The sequence below is a fragment of the Oryx dammah genome, unplaced genomic scaffold (assembly GCF_014754425.2).
Source record: "Oryx dammah isolate SB20612 unplaced genomic scaffold, SCBI_Odam_1.1 HiC_scaffold_23, whole genome shotgun sequence".
NCBI lineage: Eukaryota > Metazoa > Chordata > Mammalia > Artiodactyla > Bovidae > Oryx > Oryx dammah.
The window spans coordinates 128,262,218-128,283,784 of record NW_024070207.1 but is presented as its reverse complement, the minus strand read 5'-3'; the positions used below and the strand labels follow the sequence as shown (position 1 = coordinate 128,283,784).

At 44.7% G+C, this 21,567-nt stretch overlaps 1 protein-coding gene across 1 annotated transcript in view; it reads right to left on the bottom strand.

Moving 5' to 3' along the window:
- Window positions 1–21,567, bottom strand: part of NLGN4X (neuroligin 4 X-linked) — a 300,908-nt gene that overhangs the window by 6,915 nt on the left and 272,426 nt on the right. Inside the window, exons 3-4 of the mRNA XM_040266374.1 lie at window positions 16,938–17,123; window positions 8,963–9,752 (exon numbers count right to left, since the gene is read on the bottom strand). Of these exons, the coding sequence (XP_040122308.1) occupies window positions 8,963–9,752; window positions 16,938–17,123 (976 nt within the window). The remainder of the gene's footprint in view (window positions 1–8,962; window positions 9,753–16,937; window positions 17,124–21,567) is intronic.

Genomic DNA, 21,567 nt, shown 5'->3' with positions numbered 1-21,567 from the left:
TCGTGTCCGACTCTTAGCGACCCCATGGACTGCAGCCTACCAGGCTCATCCATCCGTGGGATTTTCCAGGCAAGAGTACTGGAGTGAGTCGCCATTGCCTTCCCCAGGTAGTATATATAGCATATATTGTATGAAATTGTACTGTATAGCGGGCTTCCCTGGTGGCCCAGACTGTAAACAATCTACCTGCAGTACTGGAGACAGAGGAGACTTGGGTTCCATCCCTGGGTCGGGAAGATCCCCTGGAGAAGGGAATGGCAACCCGCTCCAGTATTCTTGCCTGGAGAATCCCAGGGACAGAGGAGCCTGGAGGGGCTACAGTCCGTGGGGTTGCAAAGAGTTGGATACGACTGAGTGACTAACACTTTCCCTTTTACCATCTTGCATATTATAAGACTTCCTGCATACTATATATGCCACGGATAGATGGATAGATACATATATGACCTACACATATGATTACATATGTGGCATGTAAGAAATGTAAATTGCAACTGCTGTGCTCCTATTAGTGGCATGAAAATATATAAAAACATATACCATAAGCCTTCTTATCCATGTGTTCATGTATAACCGTTGATGTATTCTAAAATAATCTGCCTTTGTGCTTTTATTTTTACATGTTTTAGAAAAAATGTTGGATACGACATAGAACCTCACATTCTCTTACTTGAGTTTTCTGAAATAAAGTGTTGCAAAATTCCTATTTAATTGGACCTGCTGTGGAGACATTTTTATAAAATGAAACTCAGAGGCTGAGCGTAAGAATTGATTTTTATTGTTCTAAAAGCAATGAAAGGAAGTGAGGATTCCTACTCTTTTTGAATTGATCTGATTTCATAGAATCAGGCCTTCCGGTTCCACTGACCTTTTCTTAAAGATATGGCATCTAGGAAAGAGTGTTCATGTTAGATATGTGGCTTTTTTTTTTTTTTTTGGCATTTGGTGTACATTTGAAAGGTAAGGAAAACACATTTATTTTGTTCTCAGAGAGTAAAGGATTTTGAAAATCCAGATAAGTAACGCGTTAGCCCCGAAACAATCTGTTAAAAAGTTCTTGGTGATGCACTATCAGAAGCCTTAAACGGAGATAAACTCGGGTCGCTTATGGAAGGAAGCTCATCACTTTCCCATGTCAAACACTCTGAAGAAAGCAATATCTCTACCTGGGGTACCAGGGCCTTGTTTTTTAGACTTTCCTTCAGCACACTGTGTTGTTTAATTCCCACAGGCAAAACTAAAGATTAACATGATTAAGGAGAGAATGAAACAAACACATCTTCTTTCTAAAGGTCCATTTTCACCCATCATATTTCACTTGCAGCATCACCTTGGCAGCTGACAGTTAAATGCGTGTTCGAGGTCTTGTGGCTTATTTTATTTGAGAGAGATGGGTAACATGATTTCTTTACAAACACCAATGACCCCTGTGACAGGCTCCTCTGGAGGTTGGTATGAGGTTTGCCTCACCCCTAAAACAAGGTCGTGCTTGACTATTTTTCCTTAGATATCTGAGAAGAAAATTACCCCCTACACCAAGAATCATGTGTTTGGTCCATCCTGTACCGCAGGGAGTAATGTTCACTCACTGAGCTTAAAATGCTTCGGGACAACAAAGGTCACTTTTAACACCAGACTTCGGCTGCAACTGTTTCAAAGCCATCTTCTCCATTTCTCAAGCTCTGCAAAGACTGCGCAAAAGCAAACGAAGAAATTGACCACAGGATATGAGCAAAGTCAAAAGGAGAGATGACATCTGAAAGCCAGTGCAAAGCATGTCATTCTACCCACTCGACCTACACCAGTAAGTATATCACACATACTGGAATGTAAGCATGCCTTTCCTACATCATATACACTGGCTTGTTGGCTAAGCGCCTTCCCAACTCTAAATTCCAAGAGGCTCTGAGTCTTCAGAGTAGCATACGTGAACAGTACCATTCACGGCCGTGGTTTCTGTTGGACTCTCACTCTGCCCTTCTTATCCAACACGCAGAAGCCAAATTGCATTGGTCCTTGATGGACAAACACCACATTTGGAGAGACCGGTCAGGAGCAACACCATCCCGTCTAAAGAGGTGGGAATCTGTGACAAAGAGCTGCACTCTGTGTGATCATTCGTAAACCTTGGGATGAGCTTTAACCTTTCCTTGAGAGTACTTCTCATGGATCATGGAGCTCTCCAAGGAGCTTAATACTTAAATTCTAGCTTAATACTTAAATGTTCTGGCTTCACTGTTTTTTTTTTTTTTTTTTCCCAGCACTGTTTCAGTAGAGTCTTCTCACCTGGATGGTTGAAACGGTCTCCTAGCAACAAGAGCATCCTCCTTCCATCCTCCCCTCTTCTCTATCCCTCCTTCCTTCTCTGCTTCTTTCTTCCTTCCCTCCTACCCTGCCTTCCATAGCTGTTAACTCACCATCCCCACATTGTTTTTTTTTGTGCTTAACAAAGAGCCTGTGCCATACCAGAATTGTGTAGGTTTACGCCTACAAGTAAGGCCCGAGCTGTCAGCTGTGGTCAAATGCAAAAAGCAGCCAAAGCGTTCACTTCATCTTGGCAGAGGGAGGAACAACCAGGAATACGGGAGGCTGGTAACAAGATTCCGCAGATCCAAAGTTCCACCCAGTGATCGCATCTATAGCGTGCTTCAATTCAGCACAATCCTTTCTTCTCAGTTACATGTTGAGACAGATGACATGACATGATATTCTCAAAACCACAGGCTCTCTCTGCGCCCGAGGGGAGCAGTAGATGGTAGTCAAGTGTATTCAATCATGTTTTGAGAGTCACTGCCTCAAGATAAGGTGTGAGACCCTCATGGCATCAGAGATGGTTCATCCTGGGCTCCCTGAGGGACATCAGGTAAGGTGTGAGACCCCTCATGGCGTCAGGGATGGTTTATCCCAAGGCTGCTCCCTGAGGGACATCAGGTAAGGTGTGAGACCCCTCATGGCATCAGGGATGGTTTATCCCATGGCTGCTCCCTGAGGGACATCAGATAAGGTGTGAGACCCCTCATGGCGTCAGGGATGGCTTATCCCATGGCTGCTCCCTGACTGACAGCAGATAAGGTGTGAGACCCCTCATGATATTAGAGATGGTTTATCCCATGGCTGCCCCCTGACTGACATCAGATCAGGTGTGAGACCCCTCATGGTATCAGTTAAATAAACTGAAGTATGTTAAGAGAATTAACTAGCGACCACCCGTGAAGCCGTGTCATCCATTGGCAAACACCTCAGTCACCGTCTCTGCCATCAGCTCAGTCTCCTGTTTTCTGGTTAACCAGACACCACTGAATAGTGGTCCTCCCCTGACTTGCATCTGAAATTGCACATTTGCGCTGTAGGTCAGAGGGAGGTCTGAGCAACTTCTTTGGAAGATGACTCGAGTCACTCCAACAGCCTTTCAGACGGGTTGTCAAAACTCCCTGCATTAACATCTCCAAGAACGATCTCAGCCACGCTCCACGTGGACCCTGGGAGCCAAAATTGCTCCTGCTTGGGTAAAGTCCAGATTCTTCAGACTAACTTCCAAGGCCACCCATCAGGCTCATCTTGCTATTGCAATGACATCTCTACCTGAAGTTTTGGACTCCGGTCATAAGATGGGGCTATTCCTCCAAGCTACTTGCTTATCTCTTAGTCTTCTCCACCAGTGACTTTATGAAATCCCAAAGTATCCTAAACACATACCACTGATGGCCACAAGAGGAACCTGGAGCAGTGATCAAGCCCAAGTTACTTTGTATCTCCAAGGCTACCTTCCTCAGATGAGGGGCGTGGGCCACAGGCATCTCGCCCAGTGATTTTAGAAAATGGAATTACAGCATCAAAAACCACTCAACGCTTTACCCTGATATTCTGATTATAGTTAAAACAGATCTAGAAGACTAAACAAGTTCCCTCAGATAAACACTTTCAATACGTAGAAGTGATTCAATTTCCCTAAGTGAATAAACAAACCAAAAAAAAAAAAAAAAAAGCTGTACCTTTAAAAAAAAAAAAAACTCAACATTTCAAACACTCAACATTTGCAATCCTAGCTTAGCTGCCCACAGGTGCTGGTTAAAGTACCCATTTGGTGCAAGCATTTCTCTACCATCTCATGGCATTAACTAATTCCCTTTACCTTTTTTTTCTTTTTTATAACAGTGAGAGAGAATTCATCTCAGAGCCGTTGGCAGGCGAGAACAGCTAATGAGAGTTTAATGGCTTTATTTGGATTTTTTCAGTTTTCTTTAATGGCTCTGTTAAATGGATGATGAATGATCCTAGCTTTCCACTTAAGAAAGTCATGTAAAAACTTTTTTTTCCCAAAACACATAAGAGAAATAGAAAGTGGGTGGCTCTCACAAAGGTGAGTCATGTTATTGTGTTTGGATATTATGGAGTTACGATGGGCTAGGGTGTTGCCATCATGGATGGACACGGCCACAGTGCCTGGAATGTTTGTGTGAAGGTTCTTTGCTTCAAGGGAAGGCAAAAGTTGCCAAGAACAGCCATGTATCTGAGTTCCCTGATATAACTGGACATTTGTCCTGCCTTTAAAAGGGGTTATGCACAGAAGTGCATCCCCAACAAATTAAGACATGCTTAAGCCTTAACCCCCAGATCCCCACAAGGTGATGTTATTGCAAACAGGGTCATTGCAGGTGTGCCTCCAGTCAAGGGAAAATGAGGTTATACCAGGACTTCCACTGCTTAGGACTCTGTGTTTCCACTGCAGAGGGCCCAGGTTCCATCCCTGGTCAGAGAACTAAGATTCTGCAAGCCAAGGGGTGTAGCCAAAAATTGAAAGGGGGAAAAAAAAAAAAAAATGAGGTCATACTGGAGCAGGGATGAACTCCTAAACCCATATGATCGGTGGCCTTATAATAAGGTGGCCTTAAAAAAAAAAAAAAAAAGAATGAAACAATGGCACCTGTGGCAATGTGGGGCATGGACCTGCGTGGAGGTCATCGTACGAAGTGAAGTACGTCACAAGGAAAAAGATAAATACCATATGCTATCAGTTATATGTGGAATATAAAATATGATGCGAATGAACTTAGCTAGGAAACAGACTCACAGACATGAGAGGAGAGACTCATGGTTGCCGAGGGGGAGGGGAAGTGGGGAGAAGGACCGGCTAGGAGTTTGGGGTTAGCAGGTACTGACCATTATATACAGGATGGATAACGCAGAGCTTAGGGACCAATAGGCAACATCCTGCCATAAACCAGGAGAAGGGTTTCCCTGTTGGCTCAGGGGGGAAGAATCCGCCTGCTGATACAGGAGATGCGGGTTCGATCCCTGGGTCGGGAAGATCCCCTGCAAGGAGGAAACGGCCACAGACTCCAGTATTCCTGCCTGGAGAATCCCATGGACACAGGAGCCTGGCGGGCTGCAGTCCATGGGGTCGTAAAAGAGTCAGACGTGACTGAAGAAGACTTAGCACACAGAAGATATATTGAGCACTTCTCTCAACTAAAAAAAATAGCTAGACATGTGCTAAATGAGGAAGGCATGGCCACCCACTGCAGTATTCTTGCCTGTAGAATCTCAGGGACAGAGGACCCTGGTAGGCTACGATTCATAGAGTTGCAAAGTATTGGGCATGATTGAGCAACTAAACAATGAGAAAAGCAAAAAAGAGAATGAAAAAGAAGATGAAAAACCATGTGTGTATATATAATATATGTATATATAATTGAATCACTTTGTTGTACAGCAGAAATTAACACAACATTGTAAATCAACCATATTTCAATAAATAGAAGAAGTTGGCCGTGTAAAGACAGACATGCTGGGAGAGGGCCGTGTGATGAGAGACCCAGAGCTTGGAGAGACGTAGCTTTAAGTCAGGCTGAACCAAACAGTGCCAGCAAGCCACCAGGAGCTGAGAATCATCACAGGAACAGCCCCCGACAGGTCTTGGATGGAGGTGAACCAGCCCCACCGTCAGTGTGGACTTCAAGCCTGGAGAACTGCGCAACAATACACTTATGCTGTTGGAAGGCCAACATTTGGTAATGTGTTGCAGCAGCCCCAGGGATCTAATAAAGAAGGCTACGTAAAAACATCGACAGTTGCTGACTTGGCTCAAATTATCTCCCTGTGGAAGACAGATCCTCGGGGTGACAGACGAGCATCTCTACCTGTGATGGCTGTGACCTTCTCTGTTTCCCCGATGTCCTCTTTAGATCAAACTGGTAAAATGGGAACACTTGAAGCGGGCCTTCACACACAACCGTTTGCTGCTCAGGAAAAAACTCAAGTTCTTTTCCTAGGAACTTAAAACCGAGAAACCACTTCCCACCAGAGAATATTTGGAAACACGGGAAAGAAGGAAGGGCTTCTCAGGTGACTCAGATGGTAAAGAATCTCCCTGCCATGCAGGAGACGTGGGTTCGATCCCAGGGTGGGGAAGATCCCCTGGAGGAGGGCATGGCAACCCACTCCAGTATTCTCGCCTGGAGAATCCCATGGACAGAGGAGCCTGCTGGGTTGTGCTCCATGGGGTCCTAAAATCTGCTAACCCTCTGCACCGCACCTCATCTCCTCACCAGGGCTGTGTGAGGCTGCTATGTAGCAGGCCCAATTCCACTCCTAACCCACCCCCACCGTTCCCCCGCTGCCGGTGGTCGACAGGAAGATTTAGTATCTTCGTTTTAAATTCAGAATCAGGAGCTCAAGGTTAATGACAGAAGTACACACAGGTAGAACACAAAGACACCTCATTATTTTCCACAATTAAGTTACTCGGCAAGAGAGAAAATGAGAAGATTCCATGATACTGGGGGCTGCTTGAGATGTTGGGGAGTGTTTTATCTCACTGTCTGTAGAGAATCTGCTCCAGGGAATGTGGATGGACCCCACTGCGTATGTAACTCTTGTATATTTTCTGCTGCTTTTAGCCAATGAGTTTTCTATATATGTATGTGGAGAGATATATAGATAAATCTAGGCAAATACATAAAATTTATATATAGCAATGAAATTAAAGTGTATGTACTCTGCTGTGCTAAGTCACTTCAGTTACGTCCGACTCTTTGTGACCTCCATGGACCATAACCCGTCAGACTTCTCTGTCGTGGGGTTTTCCAGGCAAGAATACTGGAGGGGGTTGCCATTTCCTCCTCCAGGGTAACCACCTCAGTTCAGTTCAGTTCAGTCGCTCAGTCATGTCCGACTCTTTGCGACCCCATGAATCGCAGTACGCCAGGCCTCCCTGTCCATCACCAACCCCCGGAGTTCACTCAGACTCACGTCCATCGAGTCAGTCATGCCATCCAGCCATCTCATCCTCTGTCATCCCCTTCTCCTCCTGCCCCCAATCCCTCCCAGCATCAGAGTCTTTTCCAATGAGTCAACTCTGCGCATGAGGTGGCCAAAGTACTGGAGATTCAGCTTTAGCATCATTCCTTCCAAAGAAATCCCAGGGTTGATCTCCTTCAGAATGGACTGGTTGGATGTCCTTGCAGTCCAAGGGACTCTCAAGAGTCTTCTCCAACACCACAGTTCAAAAGCATCAGTTCTTCGGCGCTCAGCCTTCTTCACAGTCCAACTCTCACATCCATACATGACTACTGGAAAAACCATAACCTTGACTAGACGGACCTTAGTCGGCAAAGTAATGTCTTTGCTTTTCAACATGCTATCTAGGTTGCTCATAACTTTACCACCTAGGGGTAGTTAAAAAACATTTCAAGTATCTAACCTGGGGATGGTTATTTAGCCTTTGAAAAACTGGTCAGTCCACAAATCCAGAAGTGGCTACCAAAAAACGAGTTTGGAAACCAACAGTAAGGAGTATTAAAGTGTATACTTATATATAAATGAAATAAATATATTTGCAAATATATGTGTATATCTATACGAAATAAATGTATAACTATTTATATATAAATAAAATATTATTGTAAACATGTATAAATAAATCCCATAACTCATATGGAGAATGTTATATGAGTATGTATATATATATATATATATATATATATATATCTTATATATACACAAACAGGATTTCTCTACACTTATGAGATGAGTGCTGGCTCAGATGGTAAAGAATCCACTTGCAATGCAGGAGGCCTGGGTTCGATCCATGGGCTGGAAAGATCTCCAAGAGACGGGAACAGCTACCCACTCCAGTCTTCTGGCCTGGAGAATCCCACAGAGATGGGAGCCTGGCGGGTTACAGCCCATGGGGTCACAAAGAGTAGGACATGCTGAGCGACTTTCACTCTTACATGTGCTAACACATACGTAATATATAGCTACACGATATACACAAACAGCATTTCTATATATTCATTATCAGATTTATTTCACTCCTTGGAAATGCAGTAAAGACAATTTCCCTGGGCCACATATATTTTGATAAGCCTATTATTGACCAGACACCTCAAGATCCTGTGTCGATTGAAAACTCCAGGTTAACATTCGATAAAATAACCAAGTATGTCCAAATCTCAGAGAAGACAAGGCCTTAACTGGATTTAAAACCTCAACTCAACTTTGAATGGAACAACCAATAACGTCTAAATCCCGAATAAGACAGGGTGGTACCCACCTTTGAAACTCCAACTCAACTCTGAGCGGAAGAGCCAAGTGTATCTAACACCCCCACCACACAAGGTCCAAACCGAGATTTGAAACTCCAGCTTGATGTTCAACAGAATAGGCGAGAATGTTTAGCTCCTACCCCAGCATGGACCAAATGAAGAATTTTCAACACGGCAGGGAGAACCACAATAAAAAAAAAAAAATCTGGCTTCACAGAGAAGGACTCAGGGGTAAAGAAGAACCAAGGTCTCCCTCTCTGTTGGAGGCGGGGTGGTGGAAATGACTATTCTCATTACCGGGTGGGCAGGTGCGTGCGTGCCTGTGGACCATGGTGAAGCTGGGTACAGAAAACGCACGCACAAGGAGGAACCAGACAGGCAACAGCCTGATGGCGGGGAGGAGAAGAACGTACCCGGTCTTGGCGAAGTTGGTCCAGTACGTCATGACCACCGCGCTGAGCATCACGTCGTTCTTGGAGAAGTTGCAGCTGAAGAGCTCGGTGGGACCGATCATGGGGATGCCAAACACGTAGGGGACCTCGTCGCCGTGGGCCGAGTCCGCCCAGCTGGGCTTCATCTCGCTTTGGCAGTGGTGGTAGAAGGCGTAGAAGTAGGTGGGCGAGCCATACTGGGCATGCAGGTCCGCAGTGGCCACGGCGGGGGCCACCCACTGGTGGTCCGTGAAGAGGGCCACCAGGGTCTTGCGGCGCGTCTCAGGGTTCTCCTTGTCCGCCCAGTCCGTGTACATGAACTTGATGGTCTCCCGCAGGGTGTCTTTGCCCTCCGGGTACCCGTACAAGTTGTCCACAAAGTTGGACACGGAGAAGTCAAAGTCATTGGGCGTCACGCCGTCCTCGTGGTCCACGATGCCGTCAACGAACTTCAGCCCCTCGCCCTGGTTGACACCCAGCATGATGTCATAGTTGAGGAACTCGCCCTGCTCCATGAGGATCTGGGGGTCGTCGGGGATGACGTCCCCGTCGATGACGGGCCCGAAGGAGATGTGGTACGTGGCCGGCGTGATGGTCTGCTGGATGAGCTCCCGGTAATTCTTGTTCCGCAGGCACTCCACCATGTCCGTGGTGTCCAGCATGTTGCAGCCCACTTTGTCTGCCAGGATCCGAGTGTACTTGGCGGGCTGGTAGTTGACGGCCCAGCTGGACAAGGCGGTCCCGCTCTGGATGATGGCCTTCTGGAAGAGACCTGCAGGGGCGAAACGGCGGACATGCAGATTAAAACCCGAGAGATAGCAGGGCAGCCTTCCACCCAGCAAAGAAGGCTCTGACTGTCCCACACGGGCATGTGAGTTTCTGCACGCAGCAGCATTGCAGCCCTTTCAGCATCTCTCTCGTATCTCTCTGGTTCTTGGGCCTTCCCCTTCCCCTCTCGCTGTACTTGAAGAATGCCCTCTCTCACACACATCACAATTTAGGAAAATGAAACTGCCTTTACACTCTGGCGGCAGTGGTCATAAAAGATACAATCCCTCTCCGCTTCCGTGACTGTGTACAATACAGCTCCATCCTTAGATGTTATAAACAAAGCTTCGCAGAGTGGTCACACCCCCTCCATCCCCCAAAACGTGCTTTGGGGTCATAAGAGGTCAAAGGCAGGTTTGCCTTACTGGCAAAACCGCGTACCACTTTATTGGGCAGAGGGGATGGGGGGATTCGATTGATAACAGGTTCAGAGCATAACATTCTGGAATGCATTTTCATTTCCACGCTCCATACACTGAAGGTGCTAAAAAAATTGCAATTAAAATAAATCCATTACATTAGCTATTCCTAAAGAAACCTTCACTCGAATGCCCCCACTAAAACATACTTTCTTTTCCAAAAAAAAAAAAAAAAGGTCATTAATCTCAAAATGGCATCCATTCAAAACCCAGACTTTGGTACAACTTATCCTGCTACGTTTTACACATGTCGTTTGGTGAGAAATGGTTTTAAAACTTTTAGGCTGTTTTACAAGTAAAATACTGTGTAGCTTAAAACTTAAGATCCGATCAGTCTAGTACGCGAATGTCTAGAGATAAACAAAAGTATTTTTAAAAAATGTTTTGTTTTGTTTTGTTTTGTTTTGGTGTGGACCGCTTTTAAGTGAAAGTGTTAGTCACTCAGTTATGTTCAACTCTCTGCGACCCCGTGGACTGCAGCCCGCCAGGCTCCTCTGTCCATGGGATTCTCCAGCCAAGAATCCTGGAGTGGGTTGCCGTTCCCTTCTCCAGGGGATCTTCCCAAGCCAGAGATCAAACCTGGGTCTCCTACATTGCAGGAAGACTCTTTACTTCTGAGTCACCCGGGGAAAGTCTTGGTTGAATTGGCTACAGCACTGATTCTGTTTTCTTTCTTTCTTTCTTAGTTCCCTGATCAGATATAAAACTCACACCCCCTGCATTGCAAGGAGATGTCTTAATGACTGGACCACCAGGGAAGTCTCCAATACAGTGTACCTTTCACTACTCCAGTACAAGAGATGAAGGGCTATAAGATCACAGTATTCTATTTCTTATCTCTTCCTGCCTTTGCCCTGAACCCCCGCAGGATCCAGTGCCTCATGAGTTGCCGGGAGAATAAAGCATTCACCTGAGAGTCCACCAGCTCATGTCCTATCTTTGTTTAAGGTCCTACGTGCAAGCAAGGAGGAAGGAAATATCACTGCCATGGGGAAAATGCGATTCTAAAGATTGGCGGGCTGCCCACACAAGATTGAAATGTGAAACAAATCTGGCTTTGCCCAACACACCATCAAGTTCATTTGGCGGCCAATTTCCCAACGTTTATCACTCCGCTGGAAATGGGCAACTATTGACTTGTGTGTTTTTGCTTCTCAAGATAAATGTCTTAAAGCAGGGGTCCTCCACCTCCAGGATCTAACGCCTGATGATCTGAGGTGGATCTGATGCAATAAAAATAGGCATAAAACACACCGTAAATGTAATGAATGCTCTTGATTTATTCCAAAACCATCCCCTAGGCTCTGGTCCTTGGAAAGACTGCCTTCCACAAAACTGGTCCCTGGCGCCAAGAAAGGTTGGGGGACCACTGCCTTAAAAGGCCTCAGGGAAACAAGGTCCATATTTGACCTAATAAAGACAGTCATAAATCAAGACAACCAGAATTAGGAAAAATGCTGCTGCTACTGCTGAGTCGCTTCAGTCGTGTCTGACCCTGTGCGACCCCATAGACGGCAGCCCACCAAGCTCTCCCATCCCTGGGATTCTCCAGGTGAAAACACTGGAGTGGGTTTCCATTTCCTTCTCCAATGCATGAAAGTGAAAAGTGAAAGTGAAGTCACTCAGTCGTGTCTGACTCTTCGCAACCCCATGGACTGTAGCCCACCAGGCTCCTCCGTCCGGGATTTTCAGGCAAGCATTCTGGAGTAGGGTCCCATCACCTTGTCCAAAAATGCTGCTAGAAGCAATGTATTTTTTTTTTCCTCTCTCTCTCTCTCACAACTGTTGGCCATAACTGAGATAGCGGTGTATGTATAGACGTTGGTTTGTCAAGAAAGCGATATTAATATAACCTGTGATAAAACTGAAAAAAAAACTGAAGAAAATGTCACCTATAACTCATACTATAAAATGGGAGTTACTTTAATATTTTTAGTATCATTCCTTCTTGGTGGTTTTCACCCCACTGGTCTAAACATGGTTAGTTTTTATTGTTGTTCAGTTGCTAAGTCGGGTTCAACTCTTTGCCACCCCATGGACTGCAGCACGCCCGGCTTCCCTGTCCTTCAGAGTCTCCCATAGTTTGCTCAATTTCATGTTCATTGAGTCGGTGAGGCCATCCAACCATCTGACTCTCTGCCACCCGCTTCACCTTTTGCCTTCAGTCTTTCCCCAGCAAACAGAGTCTTTTCCAATTGTGCCTGATACCTGGATAGTATATTGGATGTCATCATTAAGAAACTCTCCCTGCTCCATCAGAGTCTGAGAAGTGCCTGGAATGGCATCCTTGTCCACAACAGGGTCGAGTGGTACCAGGTCAAGGTGATGGTTTGCTGACTGACCCCTTCACACTCGGTGTGCCAGTCTAATGTGTATTTTAAGCACAAGTCTCGAAGCAAATGATCAAATGATCTTTTGAGTAAATGTACATGTTTCTTATAACGTTCTTATCTTTGCAGTCTTGTAGCTTTTTGCTTCATTCTTTGCCATGAGACTGCTGTGGTGGACATTTGCAGGAGAACACCCTTTCCCCCTTTGTACCTTGATTTTATTAAGCACTGCCACTAGAAGTGGAATCCCAAGGTGAGCAGTCTGGCTATATTTTGGTAAGTCCTGATTCTGTACTGCTGGACTGTAACTGGAGAGCTGCTTTGTAGAAATGACCCATGCAAGGCACTCCCATAATCACTTCTGATCTATTGATTTAAGTAATTAACACTCTCCCTCCATTAGTTTTGGCTGACAGCTGTTTGATTACCCCTGAAGTTGGACCTGACTATTTTGTAAATCGAGAACTGTGATGACAGCCACTGACAAGTGGGAAAGTATAATTATCTTCCAAAACGGTATAGGAATTGTTATCATTAAGGATCTAAAGTACTTATTTGTTTTTACCTTTTTTTTTTAAATTTTACTTTACAGTTCTGTATTGGTTTTGCCATACATTGACATGAATCCACCACGGGAGCTTAATATAAAACGTATGCCTTTCGTTCAACTCCTCCACAGTCATTTTTTAAATAAGGAATCAAGACATTCAGATTTCATTTGTTTGACTTAGTATGGATAGAATGCTAGATTTCTAAGTAAAAAAAAAAAACCAGATAAACAACAAGTCACTAAGGTTTACGGAACTGTAGTCAATATGCTGTAATAACATATAATGGAAAATGATAAACATATACACATGTGTGTATGTATAGTTGAATCACCTTGCTGTACACCTGTGTATTGTATGTCAACTATACTCCAATAAAATATATATATATGAAGAAAAAAAGAAATTCAGACTTCAGAAGACTTAAAAATCATCAGTAATCACACATTTCTAATGAAGTCATCAACGCAGAAAATTGTCCACAGCAGTACCGGTAGCAGAAAAAAAAAAAAGCATGCTGTCACACAGCACAATTATACTCCCCCCTCTTTTTTTTTTAGCACGTTTACATGGTACTTTTCTTTTCTCATTAAAGAAATTTTACTGGAGTATGCTTGATGTCCAATGTTGCGTCAGTTTCAAGAGGCCAGCAAAGCGAATCAGCTACACATATACATACGTCCACTCTTTTATAGACTTCTCCCACATAGGTCGCTACAGAGTCTTAGGTAGGGTCCCCCGTGCTGTACACTAGGTTGTTAATTAGTTACCCATTTTATTTACAGTAGTGTGTGTATATGTCAACTCCAGTCTCCCAATTTATTCCTCCCGCTCTATCTTCAAAGAAATGTCTTTATAAAGAAAGACACATATTTGTAAAAGAAAGCTAGTAGTCAGCGCAGGAGATATAAGAGAGTCAGGTTTTACCCCTGGGTCACAAAGATTCCCCAGGCAAGAATGGCAACCCACAGCAGTGTTCTTGCCTGGGGAATCCCATGGACAGAGGAGCCTGGTGGGCTGCAGTCCATGGGGGTCGCAAAAGAATCAGACATGACTGAGTGACTAACACGTTTTCACTTCACTGGGTCTTAATTCTGGCATGCTGGATCTAGATCTGAAATTCCGGGTTTCCTGCACTGGCTGAGTGGCATCTTAAAAGAAAGAATTTGCCAGAAAGATAGATATTTTTAAAGAGAAGTACATACTTTTAAAGAAAGATAGTGCTGGACTCTTTAAAGAATAATAATTCCTTTAAAGTTCAGGTGGTTTTGATACACACAGTTCACATAGATATGGTGAAATTCTTAAACTAACAAGTGGACACAGGAGGAAATATAACACAACCTTGAAGATTCAATTATGATTCTCAACGTCCACCTGAACTTACAAAAGTTATCCCAGGGCTGCACTTTTTTATATCGTTGTTCTTTTTGTTTCGTTTTCGAAGGAAGTGTCCAGAAGTTATTACACTGCTTCCAGACCTCCTGCATCCAACCCCTGTTCATTTCTATTTCAAAAATCTCTTATCTGTCCAGCAACAAAGGACCAGAGAGAATCACCTTGAGTTAAGTTTGCAACAAAGACTTAAGTCTATAAGCATATGGCTGCAAACTGTGTTTATGATGAAACCTACAAATCAGCAACCATCACACTAATTCCCTCTCACACTTCTTCCAAGTTGAAAACTGAAGTTAATAACATTTAAAGTTGACCAAATAAACTCAGATAGGCAAACCCAGGGTGCAGGCATTTCTACAGAAGTCATTTTTCTCCAATGATAATAAGCAACGGCTATCGGTCACAAGTCTTAAGTGAAAAAAAAAAAAATCTTGTTAACATTGCTAATAATACTAGTTTTTGTTTGTTTTTTTTTTTTTTTTTTTTTTGGTCTCTAAGCTGTGTCAGACTCTTTGTGACCCCCTGGGCTGTAACACACCATGCTCCTCTGTCCATGGGATTCTCCAGGCAAGAATACTGGAGTGGGTATTCTTATGCTCTCCTCCAGGGGATCTTCCCGACCCAAAGCTGGGTTCCTGGTTTGGCAGGCAGATTCGTTACCACTGAGCCCCCAGGGAAGCCTGTACTGCATGTTTAAAAGTTGCCAAGAGAGTGGATCTTAAAATTCTGATGAGAAGGAAAAACAGTTTTTAACTCAACGGTGATGAATGTTAATTGGACTTATGGTGGTGGTTGCTTTGCACTACATACGAAGATTGAATTCTTACCTTGTACCGTTGAAAGTGATCATTATTTTAAATGCATATTATTAAATATAAATAATGCAAGTGCAACTATTAGTCACTCAGTCATTTCCAATTCTTTTCGACCCCATGGAAGCCAGGATCCTCTGTCCATGGGATTTCTCAGGAAAGAATACTGAAATGGGTTGCCATTTCCTTCTCTAGGAAATACATATAGTGGTGTATGACAAATTATACCTCAAGTAGAAAAATCAGAAAGCAAGCCAGGTTAGAAGAGGATGCAGATACACGTCATTTGGGGCATTTTCTTCTTTTTTTTAAATTAATTAATTTATGTGGCAGTATGGTCTTCTCTGGTGACTCTGTTGGTATAGAGTCTGCCTGCAATGCAAGGGACCTGGGTTCAATCCCTGGGCGGGGAAGATCCCCTGGAGAAGGGAATGACAACCCACTCCAGTATCCTTGCCTGGAGAATCCCAGGGATGGAGAAGCCTGGCACGTTACAGACCATGGGGTGGCAAAGAGTCAGACACGACTGAGTGACTAACACGTTTTCACTTCACTGGGTCTTAGTTATGGGCATGCTGGATCTAGTTCTGAAGTCCCCAGGCTTTCTGCACTGGCTGTGTGGCATCTTAACCACTGCACCACCAGGGAAGTCCTTTGGGGCATTTTCTGTGGAGGTTTCAAGAGGCACCACGGTCCCGCCCGCATGTGTCTTGAGTAAGAACTCCAAAGGTGTACACACATGTCCCCACGCACGACTGCCCTGGTGGCTCAGATGGTAAAGCATCTGCCTACAACGTGGGAGACCCGGGTTCAACCCCTGGGTCGGGAAGATCCCCTGGAGAAGGAAATGGCCACTCACTGCAGTATTCTTGCCTGGAGAATCCCATGGATGTAGGAGCCTGGTAAGGCAGTCCATGGGGTCCCAAAGAGTTGGACACGACTGAGAGACTTCACTTTCTTTCACTTCACCCACCTGAAGCCCCCTGTAATCTCCTACCCCACCCCATCCCTCTAGATCAATCACAGAATACTGTGCTGAGTTCCGTGTGTCAGTCGGCAAATTCCTCCTTGCTGTGTATTTTACATTTGGTCATGTATATGCCACAGAGGATAAGATGGCTGGGTGGCTTCCCCAACTCAATGGACATGAGTGTGCGCAAACTCTGGGAGTTGGTGATGGACAGGGAAGCCTGGCGTGCTGCACTCCACAGGGTCGATAAGAGTCAGACACGACTTGCTGACCAAATGGCAACAATAGCAACAAATCTGTAGGATCCCATGCTTCCATGCTATCCCACACAGTATACCTGGGGCTGAGTCACGCTGATGTATGGCAGGGGCCAACACAATATTGTAAAGCAATTTAAAAATAAAAAAGTGCAAGAAAAAACCCCACCAAAATAGGTGTGACAGATCAGAATCAAAGGGTAGAACAGAAAGCCAACTGGAGAATTTCTTTGGAAAAATCACTGCTTTCCATTATTTTAATTGTATATTATATATATAGATATAATAAAATGAAATGATATCAATATAAAAAAAAGAACTCTATGGAGTTCACAGAGGGGTTCAGCTCTTGGTCCCAGGGGTCCCTTGCCCAGCGTGGGGGACGCTCTTCTTACCTTCTGAATAGTGAGACAAGGTCAACAGGCTGACGCAGGAGGCGCCCGCGCCCGAGCCGAAGATGGTGACTCTCTTGGGGTCCCCACCGAAGGCCCCGACGTTCTCCTCGATCCAGCGCAAGGCTTGGATCTGATCCAGGAGCCCGTAGTTGCCTTTGGCTGCCTGATCGCCGGTGCTCAGAAAGCCTGCAGAGGAAGACAGATTTTGGGGTCGTCACCTACAGAGTATATGTCCACAGCATCACTGCTACTTGGAAAGGTATTTCATGAGGCACCTTGTTCCTTGTCTGCTTCTGCTTCCTGGACATAGAAGCAATAGAATAGCACCTTTCCACGGCAGAAACGGTTATATGATATAAACAATAGTTACGATGGTTTTTCTTTCTTTTGAAAGGAAAGCGAAAGTCGCTCAGTCGGGTCTGACTCTTTGCAACCCCTTGGACTACACAGTCCGTGGAATTCTCCAGGCCGGAATACTTGAGTGGGTAGCCTATCCCTTCCCCAGCAGATCTTCCTGACCCAGGGATTGAATCCAGGTCTCCTGCATTGCAGGTGGATTCTTTACCAGCTGAGCCACCAGGGAAGCCCAAGAATACTGGAGTGGGTAGCCTTTCCCTTCTTCTCTGGGGGCTCTTCCCAACTCAGGGATTGAACCCAGGTCTCCCACATTGCAGGCGGATTCTTTACCAGCTGAGCCATCAGGGAAGCCCTGTTTCTTTTGACAGCATAAGGAAATGTCTCACTCGGGCTTTGTATGAGGCAAAGTGAATCTGAAATATTCACAATACACAACAGTATCAGAAACCTATACATTTTATAGGCTAGCGGTAAAGAGTCCACCAGCAATGCAAGAGATGCTGATACAATCCCTACGTTACGAAGACTTCCTGGAAAAGGAAATAGTAACCCATGCCAGTATTCTTGCCTGGGAAATCCCAAGGACAGGGGAGCCTGGAGGGATACAGTCCCTGAAGTTACAAAGATTCAGACACGACTTAGTGATTAAACATTCATTTTACTAGACTGAAGTCATTACTCCTGTCTGTATCTAGGTTTTCCTTGGGAAAAAAAACAAAAACAAAAACAAAAGAAAACACTTCGGGAAAAAGAAAAACAAACTAATTTTTCAGGGCAAAAAGTCTGTGTGTCATCAGTGTATAAGACTGTGTGCACTGTTATAAGAACAGGATAGGTTACCTTTTGCCCACTGACTTCCTCATTAACATTTTATTTAATTCCATGCAACTCACAAATTTCAAAGGAAATTAGAACCATCAAGACATGCCACTTTTAAATAGTTTGGAATGCATCTCTCTCTCTTTTTCTATATTAAAAACGATATTACAGTTACATGCAGAAACTTAACAATTTTTTAATCTCGGCCAAAAGGCAATGCATATTCAAATCTCCCCAACTGTCCCCCCAAAATAGCACGGACTGCGATACTTTCTTTTAAAAACTAGGAGGATTTTAGTTTTTAGCTTTAATTTTAAAAAGTGTAAGCTAAGGAATCAAACCCTAAATGCCACCTTAAAAGCTGCAAAGAAAACCATCTGGGCATTCATTGTGGCAAAGTGATTATTTTTTTTTTTTTTTTTGGGGATCACAAGCCCTTTTGGGTTCACACTGCAGAAATATCTTGACCTGGAACCTCTGCTTTCCTCTGATGCTTGAAGTCTTCCTGTGGGACAGACAGATGCTTTCTTGCTCAGATTTAAAACTATGAATATTTTATGAAGCGGCCGCCAAGCTTAAATACTAGCACAAACTTTAATCCAACTTTACATGCAAATCTGTCTTGAGTAAGCCTTCTGGGGTGAAGAAGAGAGTCATAAAAAGTTTTTTTCCACCCTACTTCCCACTCTTACACGACCCTACACAAAATCCCAATATATTTCCTCTGTGTGGTGGTTGTTCACTCACTAAGTTGGGTCCGACTCTTTGCGACCCCATGGACTGTAGCACACCAGGCTTCCCTGTCCTTCACTATCTTCCAGAGTTTGCCCAAGTTCATGTCCATTGAGTCGGTGATGCCATCCAACCATCTCATCCTCCATCACCCCCTTCACCTCCTGGCCTCAATCTTTCCCAGCATCAGGGTCTTTTCCAATGAGTTAGTTCTTCCCATCAGGTGGCCAAAGTATTGGAGCTTCAGCTTCAGCATCAGTCCTTCCAATGAATATTCAGGGTTGCTTTCCTTTAGGGATTGACTGGTTTGATCTCCTTGCTAACCAAGGACTCTCAAGGGTCTTTTCACACTCTGCAGTTCAAAAGCATCAATTCTTTGGCGCTCAGCCTTCTTTATGGTCCAACTCTCACATCTGTACATGGCTACTGGAAAAAACATAGCTTTGACTACATGGACCTTTGTTGGCAAAGTGATATCTCTGCTTTTTAATACACTGTTGAAGTTTGTCCTAGCTTTCCTTCTTAGCAAGCATCTTCTAATTTCATGGCTGCAGTCACCATCCCCAGTGATTTTAGAGCCCAAGAAGAGAAAGTCACTGCTTCCACTTCTTCCCCTTTATTTTCCTCTTAATTGCAAGGATTATTATAGTCACATATTTCAGGGACTGCTTATTAAATAAGCATGGCCAGCAAGCGCAGTGTTTACCTGAAGACAGGCTATTTTGGACTGAAAATAATAGAAATGAGAACCAACGCCTTCAAAGACATCCTTAAGAAAACCTGGAGGGCTTCCCAGGTGGTTCAGTGGTTAAGAGTTCACCTGACAAGCAGGAGACATGGGTGTGATCCCTGGGTCTGAAGATCCCATGGAGAAGGGAATGGCAACCCACCCCACCCCAGTATTCTTATCAGGGAAATCCCCTGGACAGAGGAGCCTGGCGTGCTACCATCTATGGGGTCCCAAAGAGTCAGACATCAACTGAGCACAGAAGCAAAGCTGGCAGAAACCTAAGAAACCCTCAGAGTAGCTTGGAGAAGACTCTTGAGAGTCCCTTGAACTCCAAGGAGATCCAACCAGTCCATTCTGAAGGAGACCAGCCCTGGGATTTCTTTGGAAGGAATGATGCTAAAGCTGAAACTCCAGTACTTTGGCCATCTCATGCGAAGTGTTGACTCATTGGAAAAGACTCTGATGCTGGGAGGGATTGGGGCCAGGAGAAGAAGGGGACGACAGAGGATGAGATGGCTGGATGGCATCACCGACTCGATGGACGCGAGTTTGAGTGAACTCTGGGAGTTGGTGATGGACAGGGAGGCCTGGCGTGCTGTGATTCATGGGGTCGCAAAGAGTCGGACACGACAGAGCGACTGAACTGAACTGAACTAGCTTCTCAAAACCTAAAACAAAACCATGACGGATGAGATCTTTCACTAACTGAGAAATGAGGTTACCTTCCCATAGTTTCAGTCCCATAGTTTGCCTGAGTACCTATGAGCCATGGGGTGTGTGAACCAGGAGAGGATTGAGAATGAATGGTCTGGTTCAAATAAAAGCAGCAAGGATGTTTTTTTTTTTCTTTTTTTTTGCCATTGTTGCTCTGAAATTGCAATCATCTGGACTCCCAACCTCCCTGCCTGAGTACATACAAGGATGTCAACTGCCAGGATGCACATTTAGGGAATGTCGCACAAATCCACTCCCCTCGAGAGTTCATGGGGGTGGCTTTGAGTTGAGCGAAAGCATGGGAGTGTTCAGACATTACCAGGCACTCCCTTATGTAACTGGCAATTACTAATTAGTCTTTCCTGCCCGAGAATGTTCTGGAACACCCTCTCCCTACACACGGCATTTCACATGCCTTCTCATAAAATGAGTCCCACTTTGCTTGGGTGGGTGCAGGGGAAGTCTCTTTCAGCCGGCTTTATGGACGAAACCGTTTGATAATGATGGTTTCGGTGCCGGATAATAACCATAAAGAGAAAGCCTCTCTCCCTCCATTCAGCTAAGAGGTGATTCCTTCCTAAAGGCTCCAGGAATTTTCTGGCAGAACTGTCCTGGTTTTAACCCATCCTTCCTCCATCCACCTCTCTCCTACGCTTTGCTCTCAGGGAATGACCTCCTCAGTTATTTTTCTGGCAATGAACCGGACAATTTGCAACGGATGGTAAACCACGAGTCTTTAGGAAATCAGAGACCCTCGGTTCACAATGAAACATGACCGTCTCTCCTGTAGAACGTGACTGTCCAATAACCTCTGTGATAGGAGGGACCATTAAAATTTCGCACCCTGGCAAATCCTACTTCTTCTAAAAGCCTCCCATGGAAAGGTTTGACGCTGGCGATTCCAACCTCCTTCCAAAAGGTCTGCAGGAAGCAGCTTTCCAGGTGTCTCTGAACCCCAGCAAAGTTACGCGGGGGTGTTTTGAAGCTGGTGTTTCCATAGCGTCTGACATGGACTCTTCATTTACTGCTACAACCAGGGATGGCTTTTTTCACTCTTTTTTCACCTTTTATTTTGTACTGGAGTATAACCAATTAAAAGTGTTATGATAGTTGCAGGTGGACAGCAAAGGGACTCAGCCATTCATATAGATGTATCTGTTCTGCCCCCAGCTCCCCTCCCATCCAGGCTGCCACATGACATGGAGCAGAGTTCCCTGTGCTGGACGGCAGCTCCTTGCTGGTTCTCCATGTTAAATACAGCAGTGTGTCCATGTCCAT